The following is a 27,001-nucleotide window of genomic DNA, read 5'->3' on the forward strand; positions in this document are numbered from 1 at the left end:
CAGAAGCACCAACTTACAGAATTTAATGGCTGCAAATATTTACTCAGGGTTTAGGCAAATTAACGCCCTGCTGGCACTTCTCTTTGCAGTGGCCTCCCTGCGAGGGCACGGCACACCTGACTCCATGTGTGGCTGTGCACTTCTCAAGCTGATCTTCTCCGGACCCATCTGAAAGGCTCACAGCAGTTCCCAGCTCCTCTTTCTCCATCTGAAAGGCTCACAGGGGAACCCAGCTCTTCCTTCCCCATCCTAAAGGTCCACAGCAGATTCCAGCTCCTCTTGCCCCAGCTGAAAGATTCACAACAGACCCCAGCTCCTCTTTCTCCATCTAAAAGATTCATAGCACATCCCAGCTCCTCTTTCTCCATCTAAAAGATTCACAACAGACCCCAGCTCATCTTTCCCCATCTCAGTGGCTCAAAGCAGATCCCAGCTCCTCTTTCTCCATCTAAAATGTTCACAGCAGATTCCAGCTCCTCCTGACCCATCTGAAAGGTCCACAGGAGATTCCAGCTCCTCCTGCCACATCTCCAAGGCTCAAATACCCCTCCCAGCCTGCAGGAACACAGTGCTGCACAGGAGCAATGCACAGCAAGGACACTGCAGGCTGAGAACAGCTTGTAAAGGCAGGTTTTGTATTTGAACTGGCAGGAGCGTGACCTTGTCCTTTCCTTCACTGGGATTTTCAGGGCTAAGTCCAAAGGAATAAATCAAAGATGCACATGGTGCAGGTCTCCTCTCTGGGCCCTGCTCCATGGTGCAGCTCAGACACAAGAGCAGAAGGAAGGCCCAGCACGTGTGGAGGATGAGGGCACAAGCTCAGTTGGCTGCGGCAAGACACATGCCAGAAGAAAAGAGGGAACAGGAAAAGAAGAACCAGGGGGAATCCCAGCATTTCTCCTCACCCTCATATCCGAGAATGCCACACTCAAAGCTGCTGCAGCATTTCCTGGCTAACAGAGGAGATGGCTCACTGGCCCGAATCCCGGCCAATGCCCCCTCCCCAGCCTTGGGACCATGACAGCATCTGCCTCATCATTCTGGCATCTCCAACAGCTTCTCCCTCTCACACACCAGGCTTCTGCAGACAGCTCAGAAATTGTGTGTAACAGCCAATATCCTGCAAACATCTCGTGCCAGATTGAGCTGGGAGAGAATTAACACAGGCCAAGCCACCCAGGCAAGGCAGCAAGTGCCACCAGGGCTGGAGGCAGCCAGCAGAGCACTCCTGTCCCTCTGCACAGGCAGCTGCCAGCCCCCTCTGTGCCCAGCCTGCTGCAGATGTGTACAGAGGAGATTTGGGTGTTTGTTCTCCAAACCTGCCTCGGTAATGCTGGAGGAATATTGACACAACATTCCCTTCAAAGCAAGTGGAAACTGAAGCTTTTTATTGAAGCTGGTTTTGGTTTTTTTTTCTTTAATCCTAGCTTTTAGAACAAGACGCTTAACAACATTACCATTCATTTTTACACACGTGTCACAAGTTCAGCAGGGCTCCTGCTTTAGCTGCAGCTGAACGTTGTCTGCTTCCCCAGAGTGAAGATTTGTGGAGAAGCAAACACTTGAACACACACAAAACCAGAAAATGCAAGTGGGTTTTACTAATGAGGCAGGTGCTTTGCTGCATGCACCTCTCCACCAGAAACAAGTCCCACTTTAGCAGACACCACCAGCATCTTTTGTCTTTTCCTAACTTGGGAGCTGTGCTGCACAAGAAGTGGGAAGGCAGTTAATGTATGCAAAGTTTGCTCGAGCAGAAAGTGCTTGATCTAGTCAGGGACTGGAAGAACAGAGGCTCTGCATTCCAAACAAAGGATTCCCCCAGGAATGGGAGGTATTTGAAGATGTCCACTTCTGCAACTGGAATTAAAAGCTGAGATTTCTCACAGAGAAATGCAAATCAATTAAGTGAACCAAGAAATGTTTGGGGAGGAGAAGGAAAATATTTGGCAGGCAAACACTAAAACGTTGAGCCGCTCTGGGGGAGTCATGTCCCAGGGACTGGACCAAAAACATAATTAGTCTGTTGTGGAGATAAACACCAAGCTTGTGTTCTGTTTTCTCATCCCAAACACCTCCTGGGCACTTGGTGCCTCACATCCTTCCTCCAGCAGCAGAGCTCTAAGTGTGTGAAACACCAGGGGGAGGAAGGGTTTTAGCCAAGTGTGAAGTGTTCCTTCCAAAGTGCACGAGTAGCAAACAACATTTCCTCTGGGCTTGCACTTCTCCCAGCCACACCGAGGGCACTGTGACATTCCCAGCTGATGTCACCTGCCTGGGAGCTGGATGGCAGCTCTGCATCCACAGTACCTTGTCTCTCACACCTGGCAGCAGCCAGAGCTGCCCGAGTGTCCCCACAGAGGTAAAAAGACCACCAGTCCCACCAAGAAACGAGGGGCTTCAAATGTAGATGACATCTGAGTCATGCTGCTGAACCTGCAGGCAAATCAAAGAGGGAGAATTACTTCTGGCTCAGAGCAACTCCCTTTGGTCTGGGTCTTCCTTTCCTCCAACTCTGGAGCCTTTTGCAAGATGCTCTGCAATAGATTTTTCTTCCTTCTTTAAACAAATGTATTTGCCTCACCCCTGAGTTTGGTCTTAAAAGTTGCTTCTGTTGCCTCAGAAAGAGCTTCTCCTTCAGCTGCTGCTGCACTCAGCTGTGTCCTTTAGTTCTAAGCACACCAAACCCTGAAGGAGGTATTGAATGTTATATTCCGGGGCTTTTAATTGATCCTAAACCCCTCCAGTTTTGTTCAGATAAAACACAGCAAATCCATCAGGCTTTCCCCATTCCCAATACCTTGCCCAATTAGCACTGCCTACAGACAGCTGATTCCCTTCCCACTGTTCCAACCACATTTCCTTCCAGCTTCTTCTTCATTCTCCAGCCCAGTGACATTTCAAAGCAGGTTGTTTTCTCCTGCCACCCAGCTCATTGCTCTTCAGGCCTCATTGACAGGGAGCACATGGAAGAGAGCTGAGCTGTTGGGAGCCTGGGTATTTATTGGCCTCTTCCTCCCTGCCTTTTAAAAGCAGAAGAGGGGCACAGTATGTTTTAAGCTCTCTGTACCTGGGAGCACATTTCTCATTTCCAAGTCTGGCTGGTACAAATAAAATTTAACACAGATCCTCCTGCTGTGTACAGACATCTCTGCTTCATTTACCAAGGCTTACAGCTCTGCACTCCAGCTTAGATCAGAAGTGAGAAAAAACAGGCAGCCTCGAGTTATAAACATTCCCAAATGATGCGCCAGCACCAGGGGCTCCAAAATCCTGCAAAAGGGAGGCTGGGACAGAGCAGGACAAAGCAGGTCCCTACAGGCAGCCACCCCCTCTGAACTCTTCACTTTTAGGGAACATTTAGGTATTTACTTACAAATCTGATTACCTTTATGATCTGTTTTCTGGTTCCTGTGCCCACACTGTCGGCAGCCAAGGAATTGGCTTGGGGAGATGACTTTTCCACTGGCACCGTGTGCTGAATTTTGTTGGTGTAGGGCCAGCTGCTTGCAGTGTTTAACAAGGAAGCAGGGAAAGGTCTTTGAGGATTTACATCCAGTGAATCTCCAGTTTCGAAGGTTTTCATCCATGATGGGGCCTTTAAAAGAACAGAGCACATGGAAATTTAATGCCCTCTCTATATCAACACTCGTTAAGCCAAAAAGGACATCAGATGAGCAGTCAGAAAACAAAAGGCCATCTTTCCTCATCATTTTTCAAACCTCCCTCCTGTCTCTAAAAAAACCCATTGACTCAGAGCCATTTTTGCTCCATGAGGAGCAACCTGCAGACAAAGTCAGCCCTATTCCTGCCCTGCTTCAGGAAGAAGTTGAAGAGTTTTTTAAATAACAAGCAACTTATGACAAAAATTTGGGTCTAGTTCCTCATTGCCTTCAAAAAAAAACCACACACACCGAGGCTTTTATGACTTTCAGCAACCACAAAGCACATGAATGAGAATGTGATGCAAACTGCAAGAAACCACATTTAAATGTGTTAGTCACAACAATTTCATTTGCTCCAAGACCTTAAGCCCTGACTGTGATTTCATAATCATAAAATAGGATGATTATTTTTTTGCTGATGGTCCTGGTATTCAGCATAGGAAAAAGGCCTTGAGATTTTGTTTTGACATGAATTTTCCTCTAAAAGTGTTCATGTTTCTAATATTTTATCATCAAGGGTGCTAAAGGCTTGGACTGGAATACAGCAGCTCCCTTTGGCACACCCACACTGTTCCATTTTAGGGTTCATGCTGGAGAAAAGGGCAGGGATTTAGAGTTCTTACACTTCCTAAGGAGCGATCCAAGGAGCCCAGGACTTCATTCCAGTGACTGTAAAGCCCAGCCTGTTTCTCCTCCAGTTTCAGAGCATGAATTTCAGACTTCAGTTCTTTCAGTCGATCTTCAAATTTCCTGCTCTTTTCTAAGTAGTCCAGCCTGGGTCCACACATTGGAGACAAAAGGTTTAGGGTGGCATGATTTAACCCAAGAACAGGTGTTTGTGGAAGGAGGAGAGTCATTTCTTGTTTAATTTTATGTTTTATGACTAAAATAAACTCTGGCAATGTCAGCTTGGTTCCCCTGACCCAGTGGCCGGGGGGTTCAGTTGTTTCCTTTTTTGCTTCCTAACTTTTTACCAAGCATTTCCTCCCAGACTAAGGGATGTCTGATGGATCCAGCAATTCCTCACGTCAACACCAGAGGGAAACTTCTATCCTCTCACATGCTGTTACTTCAGTCCCTCCCCAAGACAGAAGGTTCTGGATTTATCATGCCTTGATGCCACCAAAAAAAACCCCTTCGCCTGTGAGAAAAGCCAGTCTGACACAGACATCACCCACACCAGCTCAGTAAAAGGCCTCCAGCCATATGCACATCCCAAATTATTAAAATATGAAGTGTGACTCCCAAAGATTTCATTGCCTCTCTCATTAATTTGCACCACAGGCACACTGATACCTCTCTCTCTCTATCTCAAAGGAGAGTCTCTTGAGGTCGATGTCCTTCAAGTCCAGCTTGGAGGATCCTTTGTCAAAGTTGGCATCTCTGCTGTCACCTGGGGAGTACTGGGGGTACTTGGCCATGTGCTGCAAGAGGCAACACAAGCACTGTCAGTCAGATCTGATGGACTGCTTTGGCATTTATCTCCTCAGTTCTGCAAGAATGCCATCTTGAGTTATTCCCACCATTTCTGAGACACCCACAGGCTCCTGCAGCCCTTCCCCTGCACCCAGCTGAAGTCCACAACCCCACAGAGCCAAGAGCAGAGATTCATCCTGACTGCAGTGTTTCTACCTCAGCAGAGAATGGAAACCCAGCCTCAGCAGGGCTGCAGCAGGAGAGGGAGTTGGGGATAGAACACCAGCAGTGCTTTCTTGCTGGGGACAACTTCACCTGCTTTGCCTAAAGACAGAGGGACGTGCCAGGATGACACAGCTGGCTCAGCACAACCACGTCCGCAAAAAACTGCCTGAAATGGCACCATGAAGGCAAGACATCTTCTGCTCCCTGAATCCATCACCAGTTCTGGTTTTAACTTTTGCCTTGCCTTTCTTACCATCCTGAACAAACCCAACTCCCATCCTCGCTGCTTTTCCACACCAGTTTGCCCCCCAGCTGGGTGCAGCCATGCCACTACTCAGCTTGATGGGGGCTATAAAAATGCCATCAGCTCCTGACTATCCCTGAAGGTGAAGTGGTGCCCAGTGGAGCAGGACTTACAGGATAATTAAGCCTGGTTATGTCCAAGAGCTTCTGCTTGGCTTTGCGCTCGGCCTCGCGGGCTTCGTGCAGGTCTTGTTTCAGGTGCTCTGCTTCCTTGGCTCTGCAAGGGAAATGTCCTGAGGGGAATGGCTCAAGCACCACATGGATTTCAGAGCTCACTGACTTCCAGAGAACAAGCCCACCACCGTGTTATCTTTACACCAAGGAACTCGTGGGAGGATGCTCACGTGGGCACAGCAGGACAGAGACACCCCTGCACAAAAGGCTGAATTAACATGATTGCCCTACTCCCCACTTCCATGGGCTCAGTTACAACCTGCTGACACAGATTCTCTCCGGGCCATCAGAGATCCTCCCTGAGGTGGGGAGAGATTGCTCTTTATTTTGGCAAGTTTCTTGGCAGTATCCTAAAACAAGTAGAAGGATGTCTTAAAAACAGAGTTTAAAAAATCCTCTGTCAACACTGGCCTGCTCTGCATGCTCAGGGAACATGCAAACACTCAGAGTGGTTTATATTCCACATGAGTTTACCTGGGTTTACACTTCTTAAAGATCTGAAAGGGGAACAAGAGACCATTCACTTGGTACTAATGAAAACAGCCTCATATCTCACAGGGCATAAAGAGTAAATTTAGATAGGTGGCCAGTGCTCATTTGATAGCAACAAACAGAAGGTGCGTCTGCATTCTGGATCTTTCTTGCCAAACATCTCTACAGCTTTGCATCTGATCCTCTGTAAACCTGACCTGCCATATAACAACAGCATCCAGGTGGAACAAACAAGGCACAAGGAGGCTTAGTCCCTCTGAAGTGTCACTTGAGGGATAATTCCTCGCTCCCGGGCTTGGCTCTGAGGAGAGCAGCACCCTCTGCAGCCCCAGGGAAGCAAACCCCACCTCCTGTCAGACTCCTTCACCAGCTTCACGGCGATCAGCTCCGCCTCCCGCATCTTCTGCTCCATCAGCCGCTTCTCCTCCTTGCTTTTCAGAGCTGTGATCTCCAGCCTCTGGCGTTCCTGCTCAGCCTCTGCAGCGTTCTGGGCCAGCAGCTTGGCCTCTTCTTCTGCAATCTGGGCTTTCTCAGCCAGCAGCTCTGCTGCTTCTTGGGATCGGAGCTGAGGAGAAAGAATTTTCCTTAGTTCCTTGTCTAGAACCTACAAAATCACCCCTGCAGGCAGGCAGGCAGGCAGGTGACATCTTTTACCAAGAGATCAAGTGATAAAATATTATTTCTTAAATAAAAACCAGACACAATTTCAAGGTCCAGTGTTCCTCCTCTGCTCCAGAATTTCCCATGCCTCACCTCTACAAAGCAAGGAGAAAAATCTCAGAGCTGGACAAAGCTGAAGTCAGCCCCTTCAGTTGCCTCTTTCTCCCAGTTTCAGCACCAAAATTGTTTCCTTTCCCCCCCCCTTAGCCTGAAGAGAGCACTGTGAGCCAAGTGCAGGGAGGGAATGGCTCACAGATTATGGCAGATCAGGGTTTTCCCAGGGATTCCTGCACACCCTTTCCACCAGTGACCAGAAACTCTCCAGCCCTGCCCGAGCTACAATCCCTGGTGTCAAAAAAATCCAGGAAAGCCCATCAGGCACAAGAACATTCAGCCTAACCCACCAGGGCCTCGTTGGCCTGCCTGGCTTCATCTTCCAGCTGGAAGAGGCGCCTTTCCAGCTCTTCTTTGGCTCTCTCAGCTTCTTCTCGGAGCTGCTTCTCCCTGGCCAGCCTCTGGTTCTCCATCTGGAAGCAGGAGGAGCAATAGTTGGTGGGATTGCAGCAGAATCTCACCCGGGCCTGAGTGAAATGCAGCAAATGAAGAAGGGGCTGCTCTCCAGCTGGGATGTTCAACCCAGAGATGCTGGAGCTGCCTGAACTTTGCAGCACTGACCTCCTCAGGCAGGCAGCCCTGGTTTATTTCAGACTGCTGGAAGAGGCCTTGGATTGCTGTGTTCTCTGCCCTGAATCTTTGGGATCACCTCTGCACACAGGCACCTCTGACCTCCTCAGGTGCCACAGAGCTGTTGCCACACTCAATGCTGCTGCACCTCCTCACCTCCCACACTCACACACTGATGGAATACAGGAGCAGCAAGGGCAGCAGCTGGAATAATAATCAGTGCCTTCAACAGCACAGGAGCAGGAAGAATCTACCTTTTTCCTGGCTTTTTCTTCCCTGGCTTGTGCTTTCATTTGCTGGATCTCTATGGAGTCCACTTTTCTCCTCCTCATAAACAGGTCGTGGTTTCCAATGCACAGCTGGAAAATCTGGATAGGAAAGGCAAAGCAAATGGGATTTTGATGGACTTGTGGCCCTGCCAGAGGGACAAAGAGGCCCCCACTGGCCCCAAAGGACAATTCTGACCAGCACAAGTGCTGGCAGCTCCAAGAAAATCAGCACCCAGGGCAGGCTCATAGCCAGGCACACAACAAACAGTTCAGGTCAGTTTGTAACAAGGTGAGAGATTCCCCCTGTCCTTCATCTCCCTCTGATCCCATTTTCCTGAATTACACAGGCTGATCTAGACTGACATCCCAAGATCACAGTTTTGTTTACAAACGATATTTCTCAGCAGGAAAGCAGTTCACTCACCAGTTTGTTCACTTTGAGCTGGGAGGAGAAGAACTTGAAGACTTCTGCTTTTTTGTCAAGGGGTTTAATTGTTAACTGCACAGGCAAAAGAAAAAGAGAAAGAAAGAAATATAGCACAGTGAGGAAGAAAACAAGTTGAAACTGTTAAAACCAATGCAAACTTGAGTTCATCTCCACTTCTCTCTGGGGAAGCAGGGATTTATGCCACAAACAGGGTGATGTAAAACTGGTTCTCTCCATAGAATCAGGCTGTGTTGGGGGATAAACCCCCAGTGCCAGTGTGGACGGGGGTTTTCCTGGTGCCACCTGTGCACTGCCCACTGTCCCCAGAGCTCTGGAACAAGCCCTGGTTATCAGAACAGGACATAGCAGCAATCCCTAGAAGCAGGCATGGCCTTAAACCCAGGGAAATGTCAAACACCTCTCAGAACAGCAGCAGTTGAAGGGATAAACAAATGTGTCAGAGGCCTAAGGACTTGTTCTACAGAGCAGCAGGTGAAAGCCCTGGAGAATTCCTCCCTTTTTCAGTCTCAAGCTGTTCCCAGAGGCCAGGCAGGGTTTTCCTGCTGCCAGCTCAGTGCTTCACTCCATACCTTGTGCTCTGTTTGGCTGCAGAATAAAATATGGCCCTTTTCTTTCTTAAGGCCCTGTTTTCTGTGCCTCACAGGTTCCCTGGCACTCTATTCTTCTAATTCATGGGCAAGGTAATTCCTGTCTAATTCCAGGGCATCTGAGTCACCGGGATCATAATGTCTTTTCACCCTCTAGGTAATGACTGGCTGCCTTTTGAGGAGCAAGGCTGTGATGTGTGACTGAATAAAGTGAAACTTAAACACAGGGCTGCCCAATTTCCCCCCCCAATAGGGAGTTAAAGCAGTTTATTCACAGATCTCAGGGGAAATCTGATGATATCAAAATTGTTTTGGAGGCAGCAAACCTGTAGTCCCCTCTGATTTAATGGACATGAATCTAAAATCTCATCTCAATTTTAGATCTCAGTTTTCTGTGGGTCATTTTCCAAAAGGCCCACAGAAAATAGAACAGGCTGAGCTGACAAATTGCTGCCCTTTGGCTGCCAAATTCCAGGTATTCCAGTACCACTGTAGTTTTCCTGGGTTTGTTTTTTCTGATTATAGCCTTCCATGCAGCCCACGAGCTGGACTGAGAATAAATTTTCCCCGCTCCTTCACTTTCTAGAAGCAAAAACTGTGCTTCATGGTGAAATTGCAGTGGTGGGGAGTGAAATCATGTCCCAACAAACTGGCAGAAGTGAGGCAGAAAACCATTAATACCTCCCTGCATGTCTCCTCTTGCCCCTGGGCTAAAAGGCTCAGCTTCTGTGTGTGCAAACAGCATTAAGGTTTTATGGATCATGGAATTCCTGCTGGGATAACTGAGGAAGCCAGGCACGGTGGCATTCATAATATCTGTCTTTTTCAGAGATCAACACATTTGTTTTGCAAAGGCCAAGCAGCAGGGAAGGAGCCAGAACAGAGTCAGAGCTCAGAGCAGCCTCGGGGAACCGAGGTGTTGAGCTCATCTGCAAGGCAGGGCTGTTATTTTTAGTTTTGGAACAAAGCTCCTCAGGTTTTTCCCCTTCTCCCCCAAAATTATTTCAACAGAGGAAGCTTTCAGCCTGTTCCAAGAATCCCAGTCCACACCCATGCCCATGGAAAAAGAATAATATATCAAAGCCATCATACCTCTTTCTCACTACAGGAAATGTTTCTGATAGAGCTCCACTCAAAGGATTTATTGGGGGAGAACCTGTTATTAATGCTGTAGATATGAATACCTTTGGCATCAACTCCAAGCAGGAGATCTGTGTGGTTTTTATTTTGCTAAAAAACAAGAGAGATCAGTAAGTGGCATTTTTGGTGACATTAAACAACCACAGACAAGAAGGACATATTTTGGTATATTGATATTTATTTGTATTTTAGGAAATCGGCGTTTATATAAAATATTATGAATGCTGTCACTGGTAATAATAAACTCAGTCCTCTAGGCTGCTTACAGCAGCTCAAACTATTTCTCCTTCCTATTCCATACCTGGAGTTACTCAAAACTTTTGTCAGGTTGTAAAATATTAATCTTAACTCTTTTATTCACCTGCTCATTTAGCAGGCAAGAAAACCGAGCTGGGGAAAAAAGAAAAACCAGCAGCAGGGAAAAGCAGAAGTCAGGAGTCCCAGTTCCAAACTCCCTGGAGGATTTTAAAAGGACAGCACCATTATCTGCAGCAAGTGAAAACTGCTAAAATAAGGCACTTACAGCAATTGGGAAATAATTGACACCGTACATTTCCAAGTCTTGGGCAATTTTCAGGTAGTTCATCTCAGCTTCATCCCTGGAGAATAAAGCCATGGTTATGAAATGCCTCTCCAGCCTTTCTCTCCATTTCCCACTTAGAAAAGAACAGCCAATCTAGCCCTTTGTACAAACTTACTTTAGTTTTGCCATCTTGCTCTCAATAATAGAAAAAAGGATAATAAAAACAGCATCTGGACAGACTAGAGGCAGTAAAGTTGCACCTATTTCTAAAGATGACTCATGGATAGTGTAATCTTCATTAAAATTCATGAAAAGTCTTATCCTTGTGTTAGTTTTGCCACTCCATGCCTCGGAAAATCCCCCTTGCACTGTTTTCCATGAATATATTTCTTTCAGGAAATAGAGTTCATTAAGAAATGAGTTTTGGACAGAGCTTTTGGCCAAGGCCAAAGAAGAGTGAGAATCTCTCCACTTGCTTTTCTTCTCCCTTCAAGGTAAATCAGTAAATCTTGAGGAAAATATTCAATAAAAACAATGCTAAGCAGCCTCCAGAAGAGAGAGAAATGCAACCCAAATATTAGGAAAAGCTGCCTCTGGGTGCTAACAGATCTTATTTATTGTTCAATTGGATTTCCAGATGGGCTGAATTACACTGAAGACAACAAATCCCATAAATAAATGTCTGGGGTTTCCAAGAAATGCAAAAGTTTCCTACCTGGCAATACCCCTGTGCTCAGCATACCAAGCAGTGATCTTCTCTTCCCACATCTCTGCTGTCAGCTGGTACTGCCTGAGCACCTGCAGGGGAAGGAAGGGAGGTTGGATCCCTGGGAAGATGCAAATCCAAGCTCTGCCTCTCCCAAGCAAAGTGAATGCAGAGGTGCAGTTCTCAGCTTGGTCATTTTGCAGAGTTTTTAACGCTCTGATTAATCCCCAGCAACATCTGCACTGCCAAGAAGAGATTCAAAGACCCTGAACTCCAAAAGAGGAGATTCAAAGACCCTGAACTCCAAAAGAGGAGATTCAAAGAACCTGAACTGCAAAGAGGAGATTGAAAGATTTGGTTTTGTATAAAGTTCAGACTCACCCTTTTGGGTAACAGCTCATCATGGGCTAGGAAGCCTGGCTCATGGAAGTTTGGGTCGTAGTCACCATACTGTCCCAAAAAAAGAAAAGTCATTTCAGTTTGTTCCTTGAATAGTCTGAAGTGGAAGCTTGAGGCAGATTTTTTTTTTTGGTTCCCCTCCTCTGAGCAGTCCATGGAAGTTCCTTCCAGCCCCTGTGCCATGGAGGTGGCTCCAAAACAGCCACTGAGCCACTCAGACTTCAATCCTAACCTGGAAACCTTCAACTCCATCCTGAAACCTTCAATCCTAACCTGGAAACCGCCAATTCCATCCTGGAAACCGCCAATCCTTACCTAGAAACTTCTAATTCCATCCTGGAAAACTCCAATCCCACCCTGGGAAGCTCCAATTTTAACCTGGAAACCTTCAATCCCATCCTGGAAACCTTCAATTCCATCCTGGAAACCTCCAATCCCAACCTGGAAACCTCCAATCCCAACCTGGAATTTAAAGGGGTTTTTTTTCTAGCTCTGCTTGTACCTCCCAGGATGACCACCTTTACCAGCAAATTTTAACCCTGCTGTGTTTTACACACCACCATGTAGATGTATTGGTTAAACAAAAAAAAAAAGTCGATTAAAAAAGAGATTTTTCTATGCACAAACCTTGGCCTGAACAGCATAAGAAGCCAGTAAAACTGTAGCTTCTGGTGAGCAATAGATTTCCTCATCCAGGATCTGCTTCTTAACCTAAACCAACAGAAAAAGGGAGCAAGTTCAAAGTCAGGACTTAAGTCAGGCTTGAAATGAAAGCAGACATGCCCAGACTATAACTTGGCACCAAATATCACCTTTAGGAGCTCATAACAGCAACAAGAAATTGGCATTCAGGAACACAGGAAGCCTTTAGTTAGCATTGCATTTAATGAGACCAAAAATGCCAGTCAGCTCTCTCCACACACTTACATAAGGAGTCCTATAAAAGAATATCCTATAAAACATCAATTTTATTGTCTGTGCTTCATTTCTTTTAACAATCCTCCTCTTTTTTTTTTTTTTTTTTTTTTTTTCCCCTGCCTGCTTTGGAAAAATCAGCTTTGCATCACGTCAGACATCAAATTTCAGCTTGGGAGGGAGCTCTGGAGGTCAGGTCTAAGCAGAGCAGGCTCAGGGCTGTGCAGCTGATATATAAAAACCATAAGAGATGTTCTCCAGAATGAGAGAATAAAGGAGACCCTCAAAAGAGAAGCTGAATAATAAAGCACTTAATTTATTCATTTTCAATGGTCCAAGCACAATCAGACAATTCTAAAGAGTCTTTCAACATTCTTTTCATTTTAATAACCTGTGGTGCTACCAAGAGCAGAGGTGTAATAGTTTGTAAGGTGTTGTTTGATTTTAAATCAGTTGTGCAATTTGTTTGAAAACCTAAAGAGGGAAGGGGAAATTAATCTTCCCAAATCCTCCTCTCAGGTGTATTTAGCTTAGGAACAAGCACAAGACAACAAAATTTTGCGCAGCTCACAGTCTTAAACATTTCCAAATAGAAAAATGACTTGAGCTAGCTGAAGTTCTGTTTACAAACACACGTCTGTAGGTGCTGGGAACTGAAATGAACCACCAAGGAAGGTTTTGCTTTTAAATTTAGTCCCTGGTGAGCACAATCCGTGAAGCTGAGTTACAGTGCAGGGAACATTCTTTCTAAGCTGTTAAAATGGAAAGAATGAAAAGATTTCTCTTCCCATTTGGAAAGCTCCAGCTTTCACTCTCCACGGTGCAAATCATGCTCCAGAATTTAGAACAATGTGGATAAATCCCCCATAAGTGCCTGGGTTGGTTTTGGGTTTTTTTCTGATCAGTTTTCACAAGGACTTTCTGTTAAACTTCATGAAGAAGTAGTAAATTACCTCATCTTTAAGCAGATAATAGTTAGCTTTAGTCACTGACATTTATTCAGGCATTTATGGCACATTAATTTGCAAAGGTCTGAAGAGTCAGGAGAGCTGAAATCTTCAGGTATCCAGATGTCTGTACATGTTTTTCCTATTAGCATCCAGGTGTGAGCTGAAGCTCTTACAGTCAGGAAGCTTTGCAAGTTCCAATTTGTTTCAGCCTTGTTTTCCTACTTTGGAATGAGAAGAATTTGCTAATTGCTTATCTGCTAGTTAAGGCAGGTTGAAGGAGAAAAGAAAAAAAAAAAAAAAAGTGGAAAAATCGGGATTAAAAGAGTAGGAAAAGAGTTCTGCTGTTCTCATTTCTTTCCAAAAGATAAACTGCCAAGTGGTTAAAAGTTCTGGATGAAGTTCTGGTGGGTTTATGAACCTTCAGAGCTGCAGCATTTCCCCATTATTTCATTAGCACATCCTCCTCAAGGAACAAGGGAATTTACTGGGTTTATTTCCAGCTGCAGGCTGAATTTCTCCCAGCTACCTGCACAGACACATCCTGCTGGAATAAAGCAACACTCCAGAGGCTGAAACTTCCAGAGGGACTCCACAGCAACTCAGGAGAGAAGCTGGATGTCCCAGACATCGGAATCGGCCATCCCAAACTCAGCTGTGGAACTTTTCCTGGTTGCTCCATCTTTATTTTTGATAAAGCTCCAAGATTTTTCTCCTTCATCTGCTTTTTGATGGAGCTCAAATAGTGTCTGCTGGTCTGCTCCTCTTAAGCTTTGCCAGGTGAACAAACCTGGATTTCAGAATGCCTCTCAAATTCCATGATGTTTTATTCCTACAATCCAAAATGAAGGTTTAGGGAGTCCTCGTTTTCTAGAGGTTTTGCCCTCCCCAAAAGCCTCACAGTTCTTCCAGCAGATACAGCTTTGCATGATTTTTTTTTTTTTTTAACACATATTAAGGAGCAAAACAAGCCTGGAATATTCAGGTTTGGAATTATCCCCCCAAACTGCTGGGTGCTTTCACAAAGACCTGCAGGAGATGAAACTTTCCGCTTACCTGGACACCGAACCCACAGCAGGCAGGAGAGATGTTTGTACTTCATAAAAATAATCTCTACAAAGTTCTTGATACAGCTGAAGCAAGCAAAACTATCCTGAGCTGCCAACAAGATCAAAGACAATGCAAAAGGACTGGGGGAAAATACAGAAGGAATTCATGGTTCAAAATTGTTCCTGACCTGAAGGAAGAATAAATGCTGGGTAATTTCCTGTAAGAGTTCCTCTTCTACCTTCTCTGGGTAGAATTTAGCCAAAAAATGAAAGCTGATGGGATCTTCTTTGGGGATTTCTTGATCTAAAACCTGTTTACAGATAAAATAAAATCAAATCAGCAGCAAAAAAAAATACATGAGTGTCTCCAGGTAATATCCCCGAGGAAAATCAGAAGGGAGCTAATAATCCACTTACAGCAGCCTTCCCATATTTTAAAGGGAAGGATAATTCTGAGCTTTAATCTAACAGCTATCAGCGGTGATTAGGGTGGGATGCTCCAGGTCAAATGGGATAAAAGCAATCAGAGCAAATAATCCAATTGTGGCCTTAAAGAAAGCCACCATGTCAAATTCCGAGTGCTCATGGAACACATCCCTTTAGCTCCCATGCTCCAGAATGTCAATATTTGTAGAAGTCAACAATTAATTGCCACCCATTTTGTCTCCTGTACCTTTTTGTCCATCTTTAACCAGGTGCACATTCCTTTAATTGTGTACTGCAAGCCAAAGAACCAAGTCTCCCTTAAACCAAGGGCTCGGCACACCAGGTCAAACAAATCCTTTCCCTTCCACTTCATCTGAAAGAGAGAAAAATCAAGGAAAAACATGTGCATCCTAAATGAATTTGCTCCATTTTAGCCCTTTCTCATATGAAATCTTGTTTCACCTTTAGGTTTTTTATGAAATGTTTTAGCGGCTGTGTCAGAGTTGCTGTGTTCCACCTCCTCTCCTTCTCCAGACACATCCAGAGAGCAGCTGGAGTCATTTCATTCACTTGAGGGAATGAGGGTTGTACCTTTGATTTCCTGGGATGTGGCAAGCCTTTATTAATACTTGTCCAAAATTTTGACTCAATGCTTTATACAAATTGGAGAGACTGGGAGAAAGCCAGGGGAAATCAAATCAGGACACGGGGTAGGAATGCTGAACAATGAGAGCAGATCCACCTCTCACACCCCTCAGGTATTTCAGTGGCACCAGGCCAAGCCTTTATCCTACTCTGATTTAAATGAGTCTTCTTAAATGTTCTCATTTCTATTTAGCAGCCACAGAGAGCAAACTTTGATTCAAGGTCCCACATCCACACACATCTGCTGCCTTGTTTCTTCCACCAAAGAGGCTGCTCATCTGTTTCTTCTATTTGACCCCGTTTCAGAAAGCTGACTTTCTCTAATTGCTAAAGCTAAAAACTCAATGGCAAAAAAAGAGTGGACTTTTAGGCAGTATTTGAGTGGAAAGCTGGAAATCATCCCAGCAGTGTCTGGGGAGAAAGGAGAGGTGGCAAAGGAAGGAATACAACTAATTGTTAACAAGGACTCTGATCTCTAAATCAAATTTTCTAAATCCTTTGTTTTCACTACTCTGCCTGCAAGTACTCCAGAGCAGTAAGTCATACAAGATTAATCTATTCTGTTTCTGAAGGACCTAATAAATTACATGAAATGGCTCACACAACAGTCAGGTCTCACTAAAACTGCCAGTCCCATTGGAACTGAGTTTTCTAACTCCCCAAAATACCTGTGTGTCTTGTTTTGCTTTTGCTGGATGATTAGAATTAATTAATCAGGGACAGTTCTGTCCCTTCAATAGTGCAGCCCAATTTAATTAGCAATCGATCATTTCTTCTTCTCCAGCCATGATTTCCCTAATCAATTTATCAGATAGCCATAATTAATTGAACTGCCAGCTTTCTCACCAATCCTTTTTTCTCTCCTGCCCAGAGATCCAAACGCCCATTGCAGGTAAAGAACTGGAGTTTATAAACGGCAAACTGGAAGAGAATGTCCCCGATCAACAAAAGTTACCTGTTCATAAATTATTTTACAAGCAACATCTTAGCACCAGCTCTGACCAGTTTATCCAAGCTGGAAGTGTCTTTATTAAAGAGTCGTGTCAGTTCCAAAAAAAGAAAAAAGAATTTAATGGAGAAGTAGGAATCCTTACAAACAACTGGAATGCTTATGAAGAAAGCAGGTTTAGTGTTAATTCAGCTGTGTCAGTCAAATGGATTTCATGCAAACAGCTTTAAATCCTGAACAAAGTTAAGAGAAGAACACACCTGAGATTAAATAATCCATTATTTATAAAAATAACAGATCAGTTTTAAGATCATCCATGAGCTGATAATCTGAATTTTTCGAATTTCTTGCTGATACAAAGGGCATTCCCCCAACTGCCCAGCATTTGCTGACGCTCTCACCTCACAGCTGAACTCCATCTCAGCATCCACTGTTATAATTCTGACTTTAAAAGTCTTGGGTTGTTTCTTCTTCAGGCCTCGGATGGACATATTTTTCAGCTGATGAGGGCAGCCACACCTGAAATCAAACATTGAGGGATGGAAATTCAGCAGCATTTCCTTGGTTCCATTCCAAAGTAGGACGAGTCCAAACGTGCAGAATGAAGTCACGTTTAGGGATGCATTTTTTTTGTGACTGCTAAGGATGTTGAAAGAAAAACCTTTAAAATTAGCTTGCTCCTTAAAGCAAGTTGCACAGAAAATGTTATTGCTGTCTTTTCTCAGATTTTTGGCTCTCACAAATAAAACTCTCTTTCTCAAGGGTCTCAGCAGCATCTCCACTCAGTAGAACACCAGAAAATGCAGCTAAACTTTATGATGTCAAGTCCAACACAACCCTTTTCCATCAGTTATGGCTCCTTCAGCAACTAAACTATTGGATTTCTTTACAACATGAGACTTTAACTCCCTGAAATTATACAAATGCCAAGAATATATGCATTGAAATTCAGCTGAATTCACCACATTCTCTTGTGCTGCTCACTCACGATGATAAAAGTTATTTAGAACAGGAAATTTCCCAGTGAAGTTCTTGTGAAATTAATTTAATTCTGCAGAAGCTGACAGAAAATTTCATCAGAAATCTTTTGTTCTAAATGTAATCACCCCCATGCCACCCCAAAAAAATGGCACAAGGGTTTTGTGGAAACAAAATATGGAAAGGTGGAGTGAAATGCTGGTGTGGATCTGCTCCAGGCAGTTCTCAGGCATTTCTTTCTGAGCCCAGGAAATCACCCAGTAAAGGTTTTTTGCTTCTTTTCACTTCATAAAATTAACAGGTCAAACTTGTATAATGCCGTGAGAATCTGTGAACTGTACAGGGCAAGAGACCGAGGCATTCCTGGTTTCCTGCAATATAAGACTATTACACTGTGGCAGAACTCCAATCTCTCCTCGAGGAATTCCAAAATAAAGCTCTAGTTTAAACTGAAAATTTCCATTTGCCTGCACCTTCCAGGATTTTATAAAATATTCTGCTCCCTTTTTTTTTTCTGCAGAGCTCTAAATTGGCTTGCAAATGTACTGGTTTTCCACTTACTTTGTTTGTACCCCTCACCCACAAATTTTGAGCAGTTAAATAGGAGGTGAAACAGAAATGGAAGTTCTCCTTTACAGATTATAAGGAAGTTGAGGCAGGGAAGAGATTAAATAGTTACCAAATCATAGGGACATCAGAGGCAGAGCTGAGAACAAGCGACTGGGACAGCTCAGAGGGGGGAAGACGAGCTCAGGAGGAAATTCATCCTTCTGACACCGCTGAGACCAGGTGGGGAATCCTCTGCCTCCAGCTGGCTCTGGTGGAGCTTCTGCTGAAATCTTGTTTGGGTTTGGGGCACCACTTCTGGAGCTGGGAAGAAAACTGGAGAGAGTCTGAAGGAGAGGTCCAAGGGCTAGAAAATCATCTGTGGTAAGATGAAAGCACTGGTTAGAACAGAGGAAGGACGAGTGGTGAGACATTGTGATGGCTGCTCTTCAGGACAAGGAATAATGGCCTTCATGAAGTGGCAGACTGGGGAGAATTCAAGAATAATCAGGATACTAATGATGTTAGGAAGGCACAGAGTGGAATTTCTCCTTCTGAACTACCCCCCAAAACAATGTGACAGCACTGTCCTCAGGACTGGAGGGACCCAAACCCTCATAGCACTCCCCCAAAGCTGGTCCCTCCTGGCAGTGCCCACCAGCAGCCCAGGAGAGGCCACACCACCAAAACCCAGTGAGACCCAAGGAACAGCACACCCAGAGCCCAAATCCCATCACCCCCAGGGGACCTTTCTCCTCAGGGATTGCATTTTAGAGCGAAAACCAGATCTTACCACAAACTTTCCTCTATAATTTAGGCAGCTCAGTGCACCCAACTGAGCAGAGCTCAGTCCTTCCTACTTAGCACAGCAAAGAGTGTTCAATTGAGGAATAAGGGAATATTGAAAACCCCCAAAATGACCACAGCAACATTGACAGGGAGAACATCATGTCAGGGCATCCAAACTAGTAGGAAATTACCACAGACATTTTTTGATCTCTAATCTGCAAAATTAAATTTTAACCTGTTGCATTCCAAATCTCTTTTCCATCAGTTTTCTTCAAAATTGTAAATAATTGTACCACTGGATACAGCATTTATAGCCTGAGTACTACAGACTTCTGCGCAAAACTGGAAATAGCTTTATTAGTTTCTAGAAGAAACATCAATGGCTGAAAACTAAGGAGAAAAAAAGCTTCATAATTCATTTTTAATAGGAAACCTGAAACAGCCAGCTGAGTTAAACAGGAACTTGGAGTTAGGGCCAGTACAGAACATTCTCAGAGTTTCATATGGAAAATTCTGAACAGATAAAATTGAGCAGCTGGAGAAAAATGTACTAATTTTCTCAAAATATGAGAAAAATACCAGAGCTTTTCACTTGGACTTTGAAGTTCTTTCTTTTTTTTCTTATATAACCAGGTTGAAATGACAATATAATTTGTTCAACATTTCCAATTGCATTTTTTTGTTGTTCTTTCCAGAATTTTTATTCCATGGAAAAGTACATTCTGACTCACAGCAAAAAGACATTTTTTGAATATCAAATTTTCCCCAGAAAAGTAAACTGCATTTTAATCAATAGCACTGGTAAAGAAATTGGAAAGGGTTTTCACACTGAATAGCTGAAACGAATGTCAGATCCTGACAACAGAAGCAAGAGCACTTAGCAGACGAGATTTTACAAAAAGAACTTTTTCAAATAAGAGAAATCTTGCTGAAAATAAGACAATTGGGTTTGCAATTTTTTTGTGTGTGTGTAAATGCAAAAGCAATCCCTTCCCCAGATCCCTGCTAACAACAGCCTTTAACTGGGAATCCAGTGCTCCAAGGCAGAGCTCCTGACACCCAGCTCCAGTGATTTATCCCTGCAGGTGCCACAGGGATCCAGAAGGAGCAAAATGTGATGGATCAGAGCATGAATGCAAAATAGGGCAGGGTGATAAAAGATCCCTGCCCAGCCAGAACCTGGGAACAGAGAGTTCAGGCGCTGGGAACAAGCACAGGGAGACGATAAAAGCTTGGTGTGGCGAGGGGGAACAGAAAGCCAGCGGTGGGGAATAAAAACGTGAAGGAACAGAACAGCCCAAACTCTCTGTTCACGCCCAAGATGAAAGAAGGGACACCCAGCAGCTCTGGATTTGAGTGTTCTCCCTCCTGGACAATGAGAAAACAGGAGCAAAGCATGGAGGGGGTGCAGTGGGAACTGGGAAGAGCAGGAAGAACTGGCCAGGTGACTGTTGCAGCAGCGGTGCTGATCTGTGTCACTGCACTTTGATCCACGTGGGGAGCAGCCCACACAGCAGACACCGCTCACTCACAGACAGGCAGAGAGAGAAAAGTGAAATCAGCACCGCCACACACACACACACCAAGCTCGACAAACCCACCAGAATCCAGCACCTTGTGGGCAAACACCTCAAGGAACAAGCTGCCCGAGAGAGAGAGCGTAATTTATTCCCAGTTTAGCATTTCCCAAGTGAACCCATGGGGTTTTGCAGGGCTCTCCACGGGGTATAAAAACTTCCCTTCACGTAGCACTGCCTCTCAGTGACAGCTGGCACACTTGGGGCAGCCACACTGGGGTGAAAAATCATCTGTTTTACACACACACACACACACACACAGAATTCAGCAGCACTAAGGTGAGAACTCATGTGCAGGCAGGCAAAGAATTAACGGCAATGGAGACCCCTCTCTTACATCCCCAAAATGAATCTGCCCTGTAGGATCAGCATCGTCCCCACAGGAGCTGGAAATATAAAATCTTTGGGAGAGCAACGAGGATTCAAGAGACGAGGCTTGGGAATTACTTTAAGAGCCACCAGCAGAAGATGCTTGAAGCAACCGCTGCAAAAGCACATTAACATAGCCACTACTACAGTTTGAAAGAGTGTCATCGCTGAAATATTTACTGCAACTCCGAGTGGCAAATTCCCCTGACTCATTATGTTTTCTCCCAGTTCCTGAATTTCCATACTCCAGCTCAGGAATTAATGCGAGCGATTTGAATGCAGACAACACAGGCGAGCGTCGTGGGCTTTGTGCAGTTGTTGACTCACGCTCCTGCCTGTGCTCCCTGCCCGAGGAACAATTTAAGCAGAGAATTCACTTTTGTTTTAAAATGGGTCAGCAAGATAAAGGGTTTTCTTAGCCCTCACTCTAAATAGAAGTTATCTAAAGTCACCAGTTGGAATCAAGACTTACCTCACAGATCCTTTTTTGAATGACGATAAGAAGGGGGGAAAAAAATTCCCGTTTAATCCAAAAACTCCGTATTTTCCCCACAGACATCAATATCCAGCCCTCACAAGTTCTGCCACTGAGAATAAAATCCAAGAACAACTTTTCTACTTGATCCCCTTCCCTTTGTTTCCATGAACTGCAGCATGTTAGCGCCCTCTGAAAAATCAAAGGATCGCTTTCCCAGGTGATAGGAACGGCTCTTAACCATTTCCTGCCTGCACCGGCGCTCCTCCCAACCTCCCTGCTCTGTAATTCAAGTAACCAGGCACTAAAATAAGAGAAACCCACGAGGCTTTGCTTGGATATCTGTTAAAAAAAAAAAAAAAAAAAATCAAGAACTTCTGAATAACTCCTTGGATGGTATGTGATCAAACTATTTCAGCAGTGCCTCCTGTTCTCCCAATATCTGCCACCTTAAGAAGGGAAACTGCCCGGAGTTGTGCTGTTAATTAAATGTGAATCCCTACCTGTCCTCTTCCTGCGGTGAGAGATGATGGGACACCCACCCCAGAAAGAGAGCAAGGCTCAAAACTGGGCAGCAGCCAAAATACCAGCAGAAAGTGGTAAGCGAACATATTTAAATTAAAATAAAGGCATGGCTTCAGCCTGAAGTCACAGGGGAAGTCCAGGAGCACGTTACCTCAAAGTCCAATAATTTTGCCATTATTCAGTTTCTAAGTGGTTTGGGAGTTTTTTTGCAAACTCTCCATTTTATACACAGATTCACAGAAACTGAATATCTGTCAGGTTATGGATAGCAAGGACAGCTCTCACTCCATATCTACTATAATTATTCTGGATTGATATGGAAAACCTTCAAGATTTGTCTCACGTCCATCATTTAGCAGCTGGGGGAAGAGCACCACACTTGTTGATGTGCAGAAACCTCAAAGAGGCTGCACTGAGAGTCATCTGCATCCCCAAAATTCCATGTAAAGGGGTCCCTCAGCAGCCACAGCCTGTGTTTGTTTCGAAGACGAGGCTCAGGGAGGAATTTCACCACTCCCCACAATTATCTGAGAGGAGGTTGTGGTGAGGTAGGGTCACTCTCTTCTACTGTGCTTGCAGTGAGAAGACAAGAAAATCCAGCCTTAAACTGAGATGGGAGATTCAGATTAGATATTAGGAAAAAATGTTTTCACTGTTTGGGTGGTCAGGCATGGGAGTAGGTTGCCCAGGGAGGTGGTGGGGTTACCATCCCTGGAAATGTCTGGACCCGGTGCTGGGTGATGTGGTTTGGGGTTGTACTGGTAGTACTGGATACACAGTTGGACTTGATAATCAGTCACGGAATAGCCTGAGGTGGAAGGAACCCATCAGGAACGTCGAGTCCAGCTCCTGACAGCGCACAGAACATCCCAGAAATCCCACCATGTATCTTGAGCTCTTGAGCAAGGTATGGTGCCATAACCACTGCGCTAAGGAGCCTGTTCCACTGCTCCACCACGCTCTGGGTGAAAAAACTTAACTAGATATCCAACATAAACCTCCTCTGACTGAGCTCCATTTCCTCGAGCCTTGTCAGACGTGAGGCAGAAGAGATGGGTACCTGCCCCACCTCTTACCCTCATGAGAATATCGAAGACCACAGCGAGGTCTGATCTTAGTCTCATCTTCACCAAGCTGAACAAACCAAGTGACCTCAGCCACTCCTCTTAAGGCTTTCCCTCCAGAGCCTCCATCATCCTTAAAGGATCTTCAAAGAGCTCTTAGGGAATCTCTTCCAACTTTAACGACCCCGCCCCACCACCAACACTCATTTCTCCCTCACCGCCTCTGAGGGAAGAACCGCCGCCTGCGCCTTTAAATACCCCGATAAGCCCCGCCCCCCCGTGGCCCCGCCCTGGCCCCGCCCCTTCCCGCCGCGCGGCGCTTCCGTGCTGGGCGCCGCCCGTTCCGGGCCCGTCCCTGTCAGGCCCCTGAGGCGCGGCGGCGGCAGCGGCGGTGAGCGGGGCCGGGGTCCCCGGGGCTGGGGGCTCCCCTGTGGGGGCTCCCCTGTGCTGGGACAGCGCCCTGGGTGCTGCACGACCCGCCCGGCTGAGCCCCGCTGCCTGCGCGGCCCTGCTGGCACGGAGGCCCCGGGGCAGGGCCTGGCGCGGAGCGCTGTGGGGAGCCGCGGTGGGGGGGGCTGAGGGCTCCCTGTCTGCTTCAGTTTCTTTTTCCATCCCTGTCCGCCGGTGCTCGGTGGGTGTTGGCTGTGCTGCACACCCTGTCTGCGTGGGGTGTTTAGCCCTGGGGCACAGGAGGGCCCCCCACACTGAATCTTCCCAGCCCCGAACACCCACGGCGGAGTCAGGCGTGGCAAAAAGCAGCCCCCGAGTATTTGCCGGAGCGTTTCATCCTATGGCTGTGTCCCTGTATCCCTAAACTCTTCTTTTGATGTGCTGCGACATCAAAGCAAGTTACAAATCGGGGGGCATGGAGAATACACAGGTGTTGGTGGTGCTTAACAACGGATCTGAGTGGGAGAGAAAATGGTCATTAATCTCCATCAGTTTTAATATTGATTCAAGTCTTCTGTTGGTTTTCCCCCTGACTCTTGCAAGAGTGGTACAGAAAGCTCTCCCTAATTAAACCGAATAAGGTAATGGGATATAATTTACTTGCAGGAAAGAACTGAAAAGCAAATGCAGGTACTACAGATCAGACAGCTCTTTGATGTGTCATTTATGGCTTGAGAAGCTCATTACCCTCCTTAGGTTTCATCAGCTCAGCTGATAATGAGAGGCACAGAAGCAAATGACTTTGAACAAACGCTGTAGGCTGCTCCCTTGTTTGGGTGCACTCTGTTCTGGTGAACAGGTTTCCAGCCGAAACAGCTTTTGGAGTGTGAGTTCAATGAATAAATTCCACAGCTGCACTTTACGGTGTTTGTGACAACTGGGGTGACTCAAAGGAGTTTTTGTGCGGTAAGGTCTCATCCTCGTGCTGTTCTGTCCAGTTTTACTGCTGTCCTGAAGTAACTTTCACTGATAGCAAGGACATGGTGACATCCCCTCTATATTGTCAAAAAGGCTGAGCTGGTGCAGTAAATGGAGATTTGACCTGTTCTTCCAACAAAGTGACCTAGTGAAGCTGTTAGTCCAAAATAAGGGAAATTTTGGTATTGATCAGAAAGGGGTTATGTTTTTTACTTTGTTACAATAACACATCTGCTTTCCTTGCTGCCAGGCACTGCATGACCATAAGTGAAGGATGTCTGTCCCACGTGGAGCTGTCCATGCAAAATGGATAGTGGGGAAAGTAATTGGGACCAAAATGCAGAAAACTGCCAAAGTGAGAGTGACCAGGCTGGTGCTGGATCCCTACTTGCTAAAGGTAACACCGGGGAACAGCTTCTCTTGCCTGCTGGGTTTGGTGTCTTGTGGAGAAATGTTCTGCTGAGTTGACTCTTGAAGGTTTTGATGACTCTTTACAAATCAAACTCCTTAAGGATCTGGCTGTGGGGGTGACTGCAAAGGATGAAAAGCCGTGAGTGGTGAGGACTTACAAATTACCTGCTAAATGTATTTCTTTGAAGTGCCTTGTTAATGCACTTCATTTGATCTTTTTGGAGAGGTAAGCTTTTGTTGTTCCACGCTCAGATTTAATGTTTCATCTTGATGTGGAGCATGCTTTGGAGGCTTGACAGTTTATTAGGCACTTATACAATAAATTTTATAGCTGTTTTGGTTTTTTTTTCTGTAGGCATAATTGTAACATTACTGTGATCTTGGATTTATCCCTTGTCAATGCACTTCAAACAGGAAGGTTTAAAATTGTATTTTCTCCATTTTAAACAGGGAAACAGTAGAACATGAAGGTAGAATAAATTGCTTTTGGTGACCAGAAGGCTAAGGATAGAGTCAGGACTGAAAAATGGGTCTTGTGGAGCCCATTTCAGTATTTTATCCAGTAGAAGAACCTTTATTTATTTCTTAACCTAATTTATTTCTTAAAGGATTCTGAATTCTGCTGTTCCAATTTAAAAAAAAAAAAAGCTTTTTATGTGAAAAAATTTGTTTCAGCAAGAAAACTCACATAAAAAACTTCAAAATACAGATTTCAGAGCTTTGTCTTCCCCATCCCCTTTCCTCCAGGCTCAGTTGGCAACACCACCCTGACAAGAGGTTGGGAAGGGCAGTACAGTGCTTTCTGTGGAGGACCTGTAGAGTGCACAGTTTCATTTTTTTTCATGATCCAAACCTATTCTCACTTGAAAAGCTGCAAAAGACTTCAGCAAAATTTATTTATTTGCTCTTAATTATATATTTGCCCATCGCGTAATTTTGAAATATCGTGCCAAGGTTTGTTTCTATTTTTATTGTTGTTGTTATTATTCTTTTTACAGTTCTTTAACAAAAGGAAAACCTATTTTGCCCATGACCCACTGCAGCAGTGTGTTGTTGGAGACATTGTTCTTCTGAAAGCTCTGCCCGAGCGAAGGAGCAAACACGTGAAACACGAACTGGCTGAAATTGTGTTCAAGGTTGGCAATGTCATAGATCCCATCACAGGAAAGCCCTGTGCAGGAACCAGATTCCTGGAAAACCTGTCAGATTCTGAAAATCTGACCGAGGCAGATACCACCTATCTAAGTGAGAAACTTCAGGAACTTAAAGTTTGTTCAACAGACAAATAGTTGGGGGGAAATATTTTAAGCAGAGGGCTTCCAGCTTTTGTCTCTCTCTCTCTCTGTTGGGGGTGTTTGAGGCCCTGCTGTGATATGTTCAATGTTTCAGTGAAATCTGTAGTCAAAATAAATAGTAAATGTAGTTGCTTATGCAAAGAGATGTTTTTTGCAGATTGATGGGCACCTGGAGCTTTGAATGAAAATAGAGAGAAAAATACAAGTTTAGTGTTCACACTTCATTTTGTTACCTGTAGTTTTGCCCCAGTGACAGCTCCCAAAGCCAGCTGCCCTCCTGGAGTGACTCCTCTGTGCTAAGACAAGACTACAACTGTGGGATGTTTCATTTTGGTGAGAGGGTCATTCTGTTACTTGATTGTTCTGTACTTCAGGCAGTCTCTTGTGGTTTGTAGGGTTACTGGAGATGATGCTATTAAAGCTTTTGAAAGGAAGTGTAGAATTTTAAAACCAGCTGCATGCCTGTGTCCTTATTTCCTCTTTACAGTGCCTTCTGACTTCCAAACTCTAACAAAAACACGGCCCTTTGCCTTTATAATGGTAGAGAGGTGAGAATCAAAGCTTTGGGCAGCTTAGAGTGGTTGGCTCTGTCATCACAGATTTATTTGGTCAAAATCCAAAGGCAGGATTTTGTCCTGGGAGATCTGAATCTCTTTGAGCTGCCAGCAGGACAGGAGAGCTGATGAGAATACAAAGCCAAAAAGTAAAAGTGAAGGTGATAAGATTTAGTCTCATTAGAAAAGCTAATTAAAATAACACATTTTGGGGAGATAGAGGTGCTGGTTTTGCTGCATGCTTTAATGTGGAGCTAAAGGCCAGAGCAGCTAATGATGAAAGATGACTTTATCCTGGTACAGCTCTGGGGATCTCATGTCCTCTGCTCCAGGGCATAGAGCAAGCTGAGAGCCTGTAGCTGTTGCAGCAGCCTCATGTTCCTGGCTTTGCATCTAAAAGGGCATCTGCCTCAAAATTTGGCCCTGTG

At 45.0% G+C, this 27,001-nt stretch overlaps 2 protein-coding genes across 3 annotated transcripts; one reads left to right on the forward strand and one right to left on the reverse strand.

Annotated features, from left to right (window-relative positions):
• Positions 1–1,360: 1,360 nt before the first annotated feature.
• Positions 1,361–21,797, reverse strand: LOC136299976 (merlin-like). Its single transcript, XM_066202032.1, has 19 exons — positions 21,354–21,797; positions 18,280–18,525; positions 17,024–17,141; positions 15,276–15,401; positions 14,791–14,913; positions 12,319–12,402; positions 11,674–11,742; positions 11,302–11,384; positions 10,587–10,662; positions 10,016–10,153; positions 8,313–8,387; positions 7,874–7,987; positions 7,340–7,462; positions 6,623–6,840; positions 5,724–5,826; positions 4,962–5,089; positions 4,289–4,439; positions 3,389–3,598; positions 1,361–2,436 (listed from the first exon to the last, which is right to left on the reverse strand). Exons 2-19 carry the CDS (start codon positions 18,285–18,287, stop codon positions 2,401–2,403), a joined length of 1,983 nt encoding a protein of 660 aa, XP_066058129.1. The 5' UTR covers positions 18,288–18,525; positions 21,354–21,797; the 3' UTR covers positions 1,361–2,400.
• Positions 21,798–23,259: 1,462 nt separating this feature from the next.
• Positions 23,260–26,469, forward strand: MRPS17 (mitochondrial ribosomal protein S17). Of its 2 annotated transcripts, none has more exons than XM_066202048.1 (3): positions 23,260–23,336; positions 24,564–24,710; positions 25,723–26,469. In XM_066202048.1, exons 2-3 carry the CDS (start codon positions 24,588–24,590, stop codon positions 26,011–26,013), a joined length of 414 nt encoding a protein of 137 aa, XP_066058145.1. In that variant the 5' UTR covers positions 23,260–23,336; positions 24,564–24,587; the 3' UTR covers positions 26,014–26,469. The 2 variants fall into 2 exon arrangements, with proteins under 2 accessions (XP_066058145.1, XP_066058146.1); XM_066202049.1 differs by lacking the exon at positions 23,260–23,336 and adding an exon at positions 23,956–23,976.
• The last annotated feature ends 532 nt before the right edge of the window (positions 26,470–27,001 follow it).

Source organism: Chamaea fasciata, unplaced genomic scaffold (genome assembly GCF_029207755.1).
Source record: "Chamaea fasciata isolate MVZ Bird 193981 ecotype frontalis unplaced genomic scaffold, bChaFas1.0.hap1 SCAF_21, whole genome shotgun sequence".
Taxonomy (NCBI): domain Eukaryota; kingdom Metazoa; phylum Chordata; class Aves; order Passeriformes; family Sylviidae; genus Chamaea; species Chamaea fasciata.